The following is a 14,262-nucleotide window of genomic DNA, read 5'->3' as shown; positions in this document are numbered from 1 at the left end:
TTTGAGAATACAAATTAATAATTTTCTGTATGTTCCCTTCCTGCTCTGTATAAGTGTGACCTAGTTAGCTGGAGCCTAAGGAGACCTAAAACACACGCACAAACACAAGAACACCAGGGCACCCTGCTGCTAAAACGCCGGAAATTTTGAGGAGTACTCTTATTGAATATAGCAACAGAGGAATAAGTGACATTGCATCCATTCCAACAGTTGGAGAAGTCATAACTTTTGTGTGTTGATTCCAAATCTCCTGCATATTGACATCATGAAATTCCTCTTTTGGGTCAATTACGGAAATTTTAAATAGTTTATGATGGTATTTCAAATAGTAAATATGGTGGGGGAATGTGTAATAGAATATAATATTTTCCAATGTTTTCCCACTGTATTACATTTGTTTGAATGACCCCCCCCCTCCCACACACATACACACACACACACACACACTCACATTGTACTGACTATAATGCCCTCACTTGTGGGAAAGGAGAGCCACATATGTTGATGCACTCCTCAGGTCTTTACTGAACCCCAGGAAAACAGAAAAACACAATTAACACACATACGCAAGAGCTGCTGTCTGCCACAGCTCACATCCTGACATGCTGATTTGCCAGCATTACATGCCACCCCATCAGGCCTCGCCTCTTATAGGCCACATCCATGTAAGCTATAATACATACATAGTGTTTTCAATACCTTTTATACAGTTTTTGTTTTCAAATACAGTTACAATGTTTAAAAACTGTTTTAATAACTATGGTTTAACAAGTTTTTGAACTGTATGGGATGGTTATAAAGTCTATATATTTTTTAATATATGCAGTAGTATATTCTTCATTACAGGTTTTCATCTGTTATGAATTTCGCGCTAGAAGGTACCACTTGCGATAAATGGGGGATTCACTGTAATGTTTATGAGTGCAATAGCGATGGACCTGCCTAATGTATCAATTGTACATTATTTATTATGCATTTCATTTATACTGCAGGAAGAGTTTACCAGTGGAGAATTAAAACCAGTTCAGGTTGTTGAGTGGGTTTTAAGAGGTACTGCAACTGTAGTGGTTAGTTTAATTTCGGTGAGTGTGTATTATTTGCATTTTCATGGTGATATGAATTAAGCTGCACAATTATTATTCTACTTCAGTATGCAAAGCAAAAAGTCAACACAAAAGTGTGAATGCGCCCTTCTAAACTATAACTTATCCCTCCCTCCCATCTTTCGGCTTGTCCCTTTTGGGGTCGCCACAGCGTGTCATCTCAGATGAACGCACATATATGTTTGGCACAATTTTTACGCCGGATCCACTCTTCATTTATACCCCATACACTTACATAATACTGAATCGTCTTTTATAATAGAACATTGTTAAAAAAAAAAAAAACGTCAGGGTTTGAGTCATTTTAGATTCTTAAGGTTGTAATTTGATTTGATTCTTTTGGGTTGCAATTCAGTTTGATACTATTGATCTAAATGTTATGTTATTGACTCAGGAAGAAGAAAAATATATATGAATGTGTAAATTTTGCAAAATTTAAATTTTTAATGCCATGTAAAAATCTGTCATCAAATTTTCAAAGGAATAAAACGTTTAAAAATATAAAATTGACAGAACTTAATTAAATACACATGAGTACAAAATAATAACTTCCTGTATTTGTTCACATGGAGTTCAAGACTTAAAACACAATAGCTCTGGATTGAAAAAGTAAGGTGGACGTCTACTTCAACAATATTTCTTTACTTAAAAGGGTTACTAACATTATTTGCAGGGTATTTAAGTAATATCTAATGAACCTTTGCAGCATTGTGAGACAAGCCAGTACCGCTACTTTCTTCATCAAACCCCATTAATTTATTGATTCTGTCAACAAGTTTTTTTCTCCCTCCTGTGTAGCTTCTGTGTAAGGGGATCTGGTCTCCACACACAGTTTGGTCTCTGGTACCAGTCCTCTTGAGGGGGGTTGGATTATATTTCCCTCTGGAGTTGCCCAGTTATGGGTATGCCCAGTGCCTCTTTGTTAGCAGACTAGCGTGGTAGTCCTTCTTTTGAAGAAGGGGGACTGGAGGGTGACTTGTAACTACAGGGGGATTACACTCTTCAGCCTCCCTCATAAGGTCTATTCAGGGGTGCTGGAGAGGAGGGTCCATCAGGGAGTTGAATAACAGAGGAGAGTAGTATGGTTGTCGTCCTGGCTGTCGAAGACTGGACAAGCTCTACATCCTCAGCAGGGTCCTTGAGGGTAAATGGGAGTTTGCCGAGCCAGTCGAAATGTGTTTTGTGGACTTAGAGAAGGAATTCCACCGTGTCCCTTGGGAAATCATGTGGGAGGTCCTTAAGGGTATGGGGTGCTGAACCCCCTAATACAGGCTGTTTAGTCCATGTAAGATAAGTGTCAGAGTTTGGTCCGCATTGCTGGCAGCAATTTGGATTTGTTGCCAGTGAGGGTTTGACTGTCCTTTGTCACTAATTCTGTTCATAGGTTTTATGGACAGACTAAACCGAGGGATAGAGGAGGTCCGGTTTGGTGGCTTCAGTATTGCATCTCTGCTTTATGCAGATGATGTGGTTCTGTTGGCTTCATCAATCTCCAACTCTCACTGAAGCAGTTTGCAGCAGAGTGTGAAATCTGAGACCATGGTCTTCAGCATGAAAAGTTTGGCTTGCCCTCTCCAGGAAGATCCTGCCCCAAGTGGAGGAGTTTGAGTATCTTGGGGTCTTGTGCATGAGTAAGGGAAGATTAAAAAGGGCGATTGACAGGTGAATTGGTCCAGAGTCTGCAGAGATGCGGACTTTGTATTGGTCCGTTGTGGTGAAGAACGAGCTAAGACAAAAATCAATTCACTGGGGTAATCTACATTCCTACTCCCAGCTATGGTCACCAGCTGTGGGTCTTGACTGAAACAACAAGATTCGAGATCCAAATGTCTGAAATGATTTTCCTCCGCAGTTGTGTCTGGCCTCTCCCTTCGAGATAGGGTCCGAAGCTCGGGCATCCTGGAGGGGCTCAGAGTACAGCTGCCGCTTTGTCTCCATTGAGAGGAGGCAGATGAGTTGACTTGGGGATCTGATTAGGATCCCTCCCTGGTGAGGTGTTTAGGGCTTGTCCTACCATGACGAGACCCTGAGGATGACCCAAGACATGTTGGGGAGACTACGTTTCCCAGATGGTCTGGGAATGCTTTGGGATCGCTCCGAAAGAGATGGATGAAGTTGCTGAGGAGAGGGAAGTCTGGGAATCCCTTCTAAAGCTACTGCCTCCGCGACCTGAACGTGGCTAAGTAGTGGAAAAAGGATGGATGGATTTACATTAATTTCAAGAAAAAATAATGGACCATCCAACCCCACACCCATCTACAGCTATGATGGCTTAAATGTGGAGTAAAAATCTTGTGAGCATGTCTTTGCGACAATAAAAAGTAATGCTTTATTTATTAAAATCAATTACCACCATGCACCGTTAAATTAAGGTAACATACTGTAAACCACGGGTGTCAAACTCAAATTCACAGAGGGACAAAATTTTAAATTGAACAAAGATGCGGGCCAAGGTTGAACAAATGAACCTTTTACTATGGAACCAAACAAGTGTGTAATACCGGCGGGCCAGCTCTAATATTCATTTTAAATTGCCTCGCGGGCCGAAGGGCCAGACTTTGACACCTGTGCTGTAAACCATAATATGGTAATATACATGTACAGGACCGTTAAAATCAATGTTGGATTGCGGTGACAATGCTGTAATCCAAATTATGGTACCATAATGTTAAATTCAAATGACAGTGAACGCTCTTTAAAGTTACTGGAAATACCTGGCATCCCTGCTGCCAATAATGTTTTTACTTTTCAGTATATTACCCCCCCCCCACCCCCCCATTTTTTGAGCATACAAAAAACAAAGCAAATCAAGACAGGATAGTCAATTGGGGAAGTGTTAAAAAATACGGAACAAAGCAGCAATAAACAAGGAATGTACAATGTACGTTCACTTTAACTTTAGATGCAGCTACAATTTACACAAAATGTAGTCATAATAAGGTCTCTGATGGTGTGGTGGTACACACACACACCTGCCACCATTGTGAGGATGATTGGCAGAAAGCTATACAAAACTCAATGATCCAAGATTTCACAACAGTGAATCGTGCCTCTTTGGTCAGGGTCCCTCAATCACAATTTACATGCATAATAAAAAGTGCAGCTGCTTTAAAAAAAAAAAAAAAAAAAAAGAAGACTTTTGCCAAATGTGAGACTCAAACCCTACATGCAAAGGCAGGTTTTGTGACGATGTCCTGAGCCAATGTTGAAAATGTTTTTCAAGACCAGACATGAGACTGAGATGTCCCGATGTCTTTAACCTAACATTCGCTCAAACCAACACTTTTACATTCCTTTTCTTTGCTGCATGTTCACAATCATCTGCCTACTTCTCCTCATTAATTTTGACCCCCACTATCCTTAGCCGATGTTCTAAGGAAGTGTATCAACTGTTTCCATGGAAACAGCGGTTGATTTCCACAGGTGGACCACAGCTTGGTCTAATTGGAATAAGTGCAGTGAAAACGGTTCCATTTTGTCATTTCGCTGCTAAATTCACACCATTAAACCTTGAAATAGGTAACGTGCCCAAAAACAGAACAAACACTCACTAAAACTGAAAAAGTCGTAATTCAAACACTTCTTGTGTTTATGGCAGGTGATCTTATATGTTTGTGAAGCACTGCTTGGTTTGCATTCAGTTGAGGTCTCAGAGCTGCAATCGTTTCAGCGCAAAGTTGCTTATCGTTCTAAGAAACGTGATATCAAGTTCGAAGTAGATGAATGTTCTGCATCATGAAAGTGGACAACGATATCACAAAAGGACAGAAGAAGAATGCAGATATTATTGTGCAAATGGAGTATGACTACTGCAAATATTGTCAAAATACAGTACTACATTACAGTACTCTACAGCTTTTGAAGGAGACAGTACTGTGAATGCAACTGAAGTAAACTTGAATGACATGACAAACATCAAATATTGAACTGTAATGTTTCCATGGAAGATACTCAATCTCCAGTCCTTTGCCTGTTGCTGAGTGTGCACAATAACGCAGTCAGCACTTCTCTGTAATTTTGTAAACTGTATGCTTATTAAAGCCTAAGGGAGAATAAACAACCGTTTATGGCGGTTTCCACAGTGATGTGGGTGGATTTCTGGGAGGCACCAACAGAAACCGTTTCCATAGTTACTACTCATTAGGAGGCAGTTTGAGCAATATCATGCGGTCCACGATCAAAGCGCTTCCAGGGGAGTGGATAAGAAAGTGACCGGAGGGCAATGAAAGGAGTTTAAGAAGTGACAAAAGGACCTGCGGGAGGTACTGGTTTACTGATAGACCTGATGGGGCATCATTGTAATGATTGGTTTTACCAAAATCCAGAAAATCAAGAATAGAATTGGATTAAAATGAACATAGTGGTTGAGGTGCGATTTTGAGCAAATCATGACGGCCTCCTGGGATGTAGACAACAATAACGAATTACAATTTCCACAAAAATGACATATAAGCAAAATGAATTGAGGACTACGCTTGTTAACCCATCAAAGCCCATCATGGCAATCCCCAACCGATAACATTAGAGGCATTTTCTTGGATGCTTAAAAGTACTGTAAAGACTATATGAATTAAATTAAGAGATTTTTATTTCAAAATATTTAATATACATGATAACATTTTGTATGTGGCAAAAATAGGGTCCAAGTGCATGACTGGGCTCACTTTGTCAACTTTACTCTTCTCTGTGGTGTAGACATAATTGTTTTCACTTTAGATGGACTGTAAACACATACTTGCTTTTCCATTTGTCTAGTTCTTTTGATCCTTTGCTAAAAAAACAAAAAACAAAAACAAAACAATTAATAGTGCAATATTCTGTCTGAGAAAAAGAATTTTAGTAGTAATAGTTGCGCCATTTAGCATGGTGAAAAAAGGCTGGATTTGCTTGTGACCAGTCCAGTGTGTGGACTGGTCCTCGAAGTCAGCTGGGACCGGGTCCAGCATCCTTGAGCAGGATACAAAAAACGACAGCTGCACAGAAAAGGGATGGATGTAAAGCTAAACTAAACTACTAAAGTAGACTATTAATGTACATATAACTACATTATTTAATTTAATTACAAAATGTATGTTAGTATATCCTTACATTATTTGCGAAAAATGCGTAGTTAAATTACAGTTCCGGAAATTTCTCTGATTACAGTTTTAGTTACGTTTTAAAAAAGCCACAAAGTGTCCACAATCAATATATAGTTAATTTCAAAATTGTCATATATGGTTCTGGCAATCAGTTCACGGTGTAGTCCGCCTTTCGAAGTTAGCTGGGACAGGATCCAGCACTCCTGCGACCCTTGTGAGGATAAGCAGCTTGGAAAATGGATGGATGGTTTTAATTCACTTTTTGGGAGGAAACATCCAGGGCTTCTTATTCTGCATTCATTAAAAAAAAAAAAAAAAAACAGAAAAGAGAAGTAATCAAAATGTCATTAGGTATAGGTATATATTACATCACTTTGAGAAAATAATTGAAACGGTTACCCTGTTACATTTCTAACAGCTTAAATACATGGACCAGCTGCATTTCCAAAATCATAATTGTCTTTTGTCATGTCATTATCCAAGCCGCTTATCCTCACAAGGAACGCGGGGAAGCTGGAGCCTATCCCAGCTAGCTTCGGGCAAAAGGCAGACTACACCCTGAACTGGTCGCCAGCCAGTTGCAGGGCAGATATTGACAACATCACTGAGTGGGAATCGATCCCACGCTGCCCGCACCAAAGGAAGACGTGTGTACCACTACACCATCAGTGACTCCTAATTGTGTTTTAGTCATGTTTTAATAACAATGTCACTAAATAGAGGACACCTGTTGACAAAAAGGTAGCATGTTATTGGTTTATGTTTTGACATCCACACACATTTGTAGTATTTGTATTCTAATATTTAATTAGTATTGTTCACTGTGACTGCTGAGCAGTGGGGCGGTGCCCCAAGCGTCCTTCTTGACCACCTGCCACTGCTCTGCGGTATTTCATTGTGATGCATCTCAAGATTAATCACAGATATTATGAAGAGAACCACCTCCACTTATGTGCCGTAAATTTCTTTTTTTGCAGTATGACAGACTGGATTATTCAATAATTAAGGCTCGGGGCGCATACAATATACTTTGTGTCAAGGCTGCGAGAGGTCACGCCGACCTCTCTTTTTCACTCCCTCCCCTTTACATCAGCCTGACCCTCTTTGTAACATCTGAGTGTGCTCATATGAAATGTTGACGCGCTATGAAGCCTTGAAGACCGACCTCTACTCTTCTGATGCCAATGGAGCGCAATGCACATGAAGATTTGGGGAGGCGGTGGCAAGGAGTGTGATCATGAGGTGTTCTGCCCTCTGTCAAACTGGGCTGCACTGGGGACTGGCTTAATAATTGGATCCCCACCCCTCTTTCCGAGTGAGCTCTCTTTCCTTTTCTCACACAGAGCAATGCCATGACACCGCAACCCTCCTTCCCAGTCCACCCCCTGGCTTGTTCCCGCCCTACGGCAAAGGGAGTCATAGTGTGACATGTCACCCTGTGAATGTGTAACAGCGGCCCTTGGGCTGTCTTGGCCTTGCTTGTCCTCATTCTCAGTCTCACATCAACCTTTTATGTCTCTTTTTCACGGCGTAATGAGAATTGTGTTGTTTACTATAGACAGGAGCCCCGTTTATCACAGGGAATATGTTCCACACCCACCACGATAGATGACAATCTGTGATATAGAGCCCCATAAACAAATTTTGAAATAGTTTTTCCTTTGACACACACAAACACATTTACATGTATTGAGACACACATTTTAAAGTATTCCTAACGACTTGTTCTCGCTCTCTGTCAAGAAAAGGGAAATTATCGTATGACGTTATGTTGAGGAAACAAAAATCACCCCCCCCCCCTCCTCCCCTATGTATTTGGCAGATTTTGTTATGGTCTGATGAAACCTAGGTTGAACCTTTTGGCCATAATTCCAGAAGGTACGTTTGGCGCAGACGCAACCCAGCTCATTAGTAAAAGTACCAGAGGCGCTGGGGGCCACTTTGATGTGCCCTTTTGTTCCCTTTATGACGTTTTCACACACGAGTATGTATTGACTGAACTGTGCCTATGTGAGCACATGTTGCTTATCAGTAGCATAATTAGATGTTGCAACCCATCAAAGTGTATTTAATAATTGAGTATGGGTGATCTCTTTGGTGGAAGTGCGCCCTGAGCACTGAAAACCCCCCGAAACACACAAGTTTCTTGATTTCCTCTAAAACCGACAGTGAAGCATGGCAGTGGTAACATCATGCGACGATGTTTGGCTTAGACCAGTTCCTCGCAGTTATCTTACCAAAACCAAGTAGGACTATATGGACATCATGGCTTGCCTGAAATAATTTATTTTACAGCTATTCCAAACCCAAATCTGATTGTTATGGGGAAGTATTCGTCACTATTTATGTTCTTCTCTCTCCTCAACTACTACGTCAACAGTCTGGCTTGACCAGACATGGAGGTGTTAATTACAATTTGTAAAGTGGTCACAGAAATAAAAAAAATGTCAACTTCAAGGTATAACATATTTTAACATTTTTAGTTGCACCATAGAGAGTTCCTACTAATTTAAACTACTAAGCAGCCTTTCAACACTAATCTACTGTAAATATCTGGAATAGCCTAAAAATTAAAACTTGCTACTCATCAAACGCGTCTCTGCATTAACCATTTTTAATTTTATTCGAATAACATGCCATGGCTGCCAGATTTTGGTCACAATGTAAAATGAAAAAAAGAGGAAAAATTTAAAACATTTATTACATTTTAAGTTCAACTGCTTCACGACATGTGATGGATACTAGCTCCAGCACTTCGATGTTCATTTTTTTATATTCAAAGTTTCCAACCTGCATGCTGGCAGTCACATGTTGTCATTCACTCTGACCTCCAGTTTGTAAAGTCTGCTTTTGTGGCGACTCGTTTACCTCCAGGTTGCTGCTGCTGACTTCAATTTCTTCCACCTGCTGTTAACGCAGTGCTGTCACAGCCGTGGATGTTACGACTGTTCCTCAAGCGAACATATATGATTTTTACACATTTTGCAGCATCATCTTTAATTTCACACAATTTATGTATTTGTTATTTTCACCTTGTTCTTCGCTCTGTACACTAACTTTGAAACAAGCAGCGAGTCACACAGCGTGACAAATGGACCCCACAGGAAAGGGGTGGGACTCCCTCGTCCTATACCCTGATTGGTTCAGTCTACCTTCTTTCTTGAAAAAGGGACCAGTGGTCCACCTTTCTTCATTCCTCAAAGAGGGTGGGTCAATTTCACATGATATTCTGTTTGGTTTAGTCCGCTGTCTATAGTAAAGATAAACGAATTTGACTCAATCTTTTATACTGATAACAAATTCAAATGGGTGCTATTAACAGAGGTCGTGGGTGGAGAACAGTGGGGGTCTTGAAGAAGAAGTTACAGGTCTGTGAGAGCTAGAAAGCTCAGAGGAGACGACTGCACATTTAGAAGTGACATCAGATTCCTGAATGATTTTGACAGCAGAGGCAATGTGAAGTCGCGGATGGTGCAACTGAATGAAGCAGCATCACGAAGACATTATATATTCCATATCAAACTTTTACCAAAGATTTATGTGTCTTGTTGATAAAATTACTGTGGAATTTTCATGGATTTAGGAGGACAAAATGTTGGAGTAATAACACATTTTTATTTGAAATCATCCTAACAGGCTGTCTTTTATGTGAATACAGCAGGCAGCACATTCTTGTTTGTACTCCCACATATCGAGCTCCCTGCACCGTGCAGATGGTCGGAGCTAAAAACGCCATCCAAAGCAGACTTATTGATTTTAGGTTGCATGTGAGACTCAGGAGGAATGAATCTGGCAACTACACTTTATTACTAGAAATTGCAGCTCTTTCAGAAATGGCATGTGGATGTGGATAGCGCTCACTGAGACAAAACACCAATGGAATCAAATGAAAAATCTCAACCTGCTGAAGACATCTGTGCGTTTATGTTGTGAGTTGGGAATTTTTCATTGAAAATGAAAACAGCAATGACGTGCATTTACTTGCCGGGTGATCTATGCTACGTACTGGTCCCCTGTTATCGATGCTGCTGCGTGTCATAACTTCTATGCACATTGTTAGTGACTTCAAATAATGATTTGCATGTCTCTCAGCTATTGACAATGACATTGACTGAAAAGGCAGACAACAGGACTTTGACAGAAATGCAGTAAATAATCTAAAAATGAAAATCAAAATCATAAAATAAAATAAACTCCAATGCTTTAACAGCCCCCCCAAGTGGTCTGCAATTTCCACATTTGTAGAATGGTGACGCTTCTATTTTAAACCAATAAGAAGTTTCCTTCATTTTAAGCACAAATTCACAAACAAATCATAAAGATGTATTTTCAATTATGGCATCTCCATTTGTGCTTTGTGTTGCAATCTGTAGTTTTCATTGCAATCCCGCTGGGTTACTTTGTACCTCTTTAAAAATGTATCAGCTTTTAATGTGAAATCTGGCAACGTGCCCTGTAAGCTTTCTGAATGAATGCAGTCTTCAAATTGAAAAATCACTGAAAACAAATATCATCCCCCCACCTTTGAATTTGAAACTATTCTAAATGCTGTATATACTGTGCTTGTCAGTTTTCTGTTGGTACTGTAGCTTCCTCCTAGTCACCATAAACCTACACAGGTTTGACTGAATACTAAATTGTCAGTTTCTTTGTTTGCAGTCCAGTTAGAATCCTGGACAACAATGCTAGCCTCTAAAGAGGTACAGTCACCCCTAATTTATCGCAGGGATTACGTCCCATGTGACTGACGTATGCCTGTTTTTGTGTTGAACAGGCGTGACCATGAAGCTGATGGACGAGGTTGCTGGCATTGTGGCCGCACGCCACTGCAACACCAACATTGTCACTGCCTCTGTGGATGCCATCAACTTTCATCGCAAGATTAAGAAAGGTGACCACTGTGGTGACAACACTGCTCATCAACAAAGCAACACGATACTTAGAGTGATGTACGGCAATGGCAGCATCACATTTTGAAACTGTTTTTCTTCAGTTTGAACCGGGGCCTGAGTGAAGGTGGTAGGAATTATCAACACGTCCAAATGTCAGTTAATATTAGTACAAAACCTTCAGGCTTTGGCGAGAGAGCAAATTTGTCAAAACAAAATTTCTATTAGCACATCAAATCATCCATCCATCAGTCCATTTTTTTTCGTAAGAAAGTCAAGACTGTCCCCTCCCCAGGCACTTTGTCGAGCTCTTCCTGGGGGATGCGGAAGTGGTCCCAGGCCATCTGAGAGATGTAGTCTCTCCAGCGTGTCCTTGGCCTTCTTCCGGTGAGATGACCCCAGAACACCTTACCAGGGAGGCCCCCGCGGGGCATCCTAACCACATTTCCGAGCTACCTCATCTTGCTCTGCTCAATGTGGAGGAGCACCAGCTCAGGGAGAGTTGGTCCTTTTTATTTGTTCATTTCGTTTAGTAAAGTTGGTTAATGAATTAGTTTCCTCCCACATCCCAAAACCCTGGATTCATTGGAGATTCAAAATTGCTCTTTGGTGTGATCGTGAGTGCCAATGGTTTTTTGTCTCTATGTGTCCTGCGATTTTGGCTGACAGCCAGTCAAAGGTGTACGCCGCCTCTTGACCGAAGTTGGCTGGGATTGGCTCCAGCACTCCCCCGACCGACCCTTGTGAGGAGAAGGAGCTCAGATAATGGATGCATGGTTAATCAGAAAGATTTATAAATTTTAAAATATTGCATTTATTTTCAAATTACAACAGAGATTTAATGAATAATTCATTAATTCATTTCTGTATATTCATAAAATAAACCCATTTATATGCTCATTTAAAATCTTTCCCTCACCTATGAATGGCCTGGCTCATTTGTATAGTTTAAACATCAAATAAGCATAAACATTTGCGCAACTCTAATTGAAATCCTTCCAACAGTTTTCTTTTACTTGTTGAAATGAACCTTGATGATGGATGACAATTTTTAGGGCCTACACAATAAAAAAACAAAAGACTTATTTACCGAATTAAAGCATGCAGATGATAGGATTCTACATCATATGTGACATCTAAATGAATGTTTTGCCGCTCAAAGGCATTCATTTTCCTTGTACTCTATTATTTGAGCTTCAAACTAGAACTCAAGCTTGCAGTGATGCGTTCCTTCCAAATTTCCATGGCAACCAGCGGTACTAGACTTGGAGCACATTAAAACAAGTAATGAAACAACGGCACTAACAAGGGTAGAATAATATATATATATTAATAAAAGCGCACACAGGGTTTATTTCTTTATTTGCTGTCTAACATATGTATGAAGAATATAGTGTCCTACAGTTTATTAAACAGAAACACATAACACCGTTGTTAAATTCCTTGTGCCTGTCTCTTGATGTTCATGGCGAAAAGAAAAGTCCATTACATGATTGGTTTCACCTGCCAGGCTTTTTAGCAGTAGCTCCTTAAATATTGCAAAGATCAGTTTTAGGTCTCTCATTTTGATTTGATTTGACAAACAATATTGTATTTTGCCATTTGAAAGCAGTTGAATTACATTTCTTACTAAACGAACAATGTATGGATGTAAACAAAGCAAAACCAAAAATGACCAAACGTGCATTGTCCTTTCCCCCCTTCCCCTTAAGGCTGTGTGGTGACTGTAACGGGCCGTCTGACATTCGTCAGCAACAAGTCCATGGAGATCGAGGTGGTGGTAGATGCCTGCTCGCTGGTCGACACGGAGAAAGTGAGCTACCGTGCGGTCTCTGCCTTCTTCACCTTCATCTCACTGGACAAGTATGGCAAAGCTCAGCCCGTTCCTCCTCTTAAGGTGGGTGACATCTTGCAGACACTCAACTATGGACCTCAAATGTCGCAGTCCCCGTTATAACCTATCCCCTTAATTGTCCATGAAGTCAGACATCTTAGAGAGTGAATTCTTGTTTTTTTGTATATTTGATGTACATTGAGTGATTAGTGCTTTGCTGTGTAGCTCAGCAGATTACATGCAGATAATGAGGTTTCACACATCAGTCCAATTTGAACTTGGCCTCCCTTGTGGGACCTGGATGGATGGAAATGCTGTGATAGGGTTACTTCACCATTGAAGCTGCGTAACGAGGCCCCACATTACTTTGTCAATCCTTTTGGTTGAGTCCTTTTCAAGAATACAAGTAGTAGTACTGACATTTGAGTGTTCATCGAGGCACTGATACTTGATAATGCCTGGTGGTCTTATCCTATGGATAAAAATGTTTCATTTTTGGCAGCATGGTGGCTCGGCTGGAAACAATTAGCTTCACAGTTTTGAGGTCCCGGGTTCAATCCCGAACCCGCCTGTGTGGAGTTTGCATGTTCTCCCTGTCCCTGCGTGAGTTTCCTCCAAGTGTGGCGTGGGTTTCCTCCGGGCACTCCGGTTTACTTCCACATTCCAAAAACATGCATCATTAATTGGAGACTCTAAATTGCCCCTAGGTGTGATTGTGAGTGCGGCTGTTTGTCTCTATGTGCCCTGCTATTGGCAGGCAACCAGTTCAAGGTGTACTCCACCTCCTGCCCGTTGACAGCTGGGACAGGCTCCAGCACTCTCACGACCCTCGTGAGGATAAGCGGCTAAGAAAAAAGATGGATGGATGGATGTAACACTTCTCATACATGTGAAATTATCCTTTATGCATTGTACAGTATATGTGCGGCTTCTGTTGTGTGCACATTGACCTCCAGGGGGAGGTCTGGTGCACATATGCAGATAACGTAGATTTGTTGAAAAGACACAAAGAACAATGTTGGCTCAAAGGTGTGATTATATATCTTGCTTTGTGGAGTACAAAAAATACTTTATATGCTTCCGAGTATTGTTATATCATCTTTTCTGTGACATTGATGCTCTTCGTTAAGCCACAAACATAACGATAGTGAATTACTACAAATTCAAGCTTGTTTGTGATTTTCTATATTTACTGTAAACTTTGTAAACAAAACAAACAGGACTGTCAGTCTCAGCAGTTTGAAGCAAACTTGTTTATTCTAGACTGGCCACTACTTTCTATGTATGTATGTATGTATGTGTCTAAAAATGAATTTTTACACTTTAACTTTGTAGTTAAAGTACTTTTAAGACTG

General features: G+C 40.6%; 1 protein-coding gene across 3 annotated transcripts in view; it reads left to right on the top strand.

Annotated features, from left to right (window-relative positions):
• acot7 (acyl-CoA thioesterase 7) overlaps positions 1–14,262 on the top strand; it is a 47,371-nt gene that overhangs the window by 23,416 nt on the left and 9,693 nt on the right. For all 3 annotated transcript variants that reach the window (XM_061835299.1, XM_061835291.1, XM_061835282.1), the window contains 2 exons: positions 10,959–11,075; positions 12,786–12,970. In XM_061835299.1, the coding sequence (XP_061691283.1) occupies positions 10,959–11,075; positions 12,786–12,970 (302 nt within the window). The remainder of the gene's footprint in view (positions 1–10,958; positions 11,076–12,785; positions 12,971–14,262) is intronic.

This window comes from Syngnathoides biaculeatus, chromosome 2 (genome assembly GCF_019802595.1).
Source record: "Syngnathoides biaculeatus isolate LvHL_M chromosome 2, ASM1980259v1, whole genome shotgun sequence".
Classification (NCBI taxonomy): Eukaryota; Metazoa; Chordata; class Actinopteri; order Syngnathiformes; family Syngnathidae; genus Syngnathoides; species Syngnathoides biaculeatus.
Note: the sequence above shows the minus strand (reverse complement) of the source record. Positions and strands in the feature narration are given on the sequence as shown.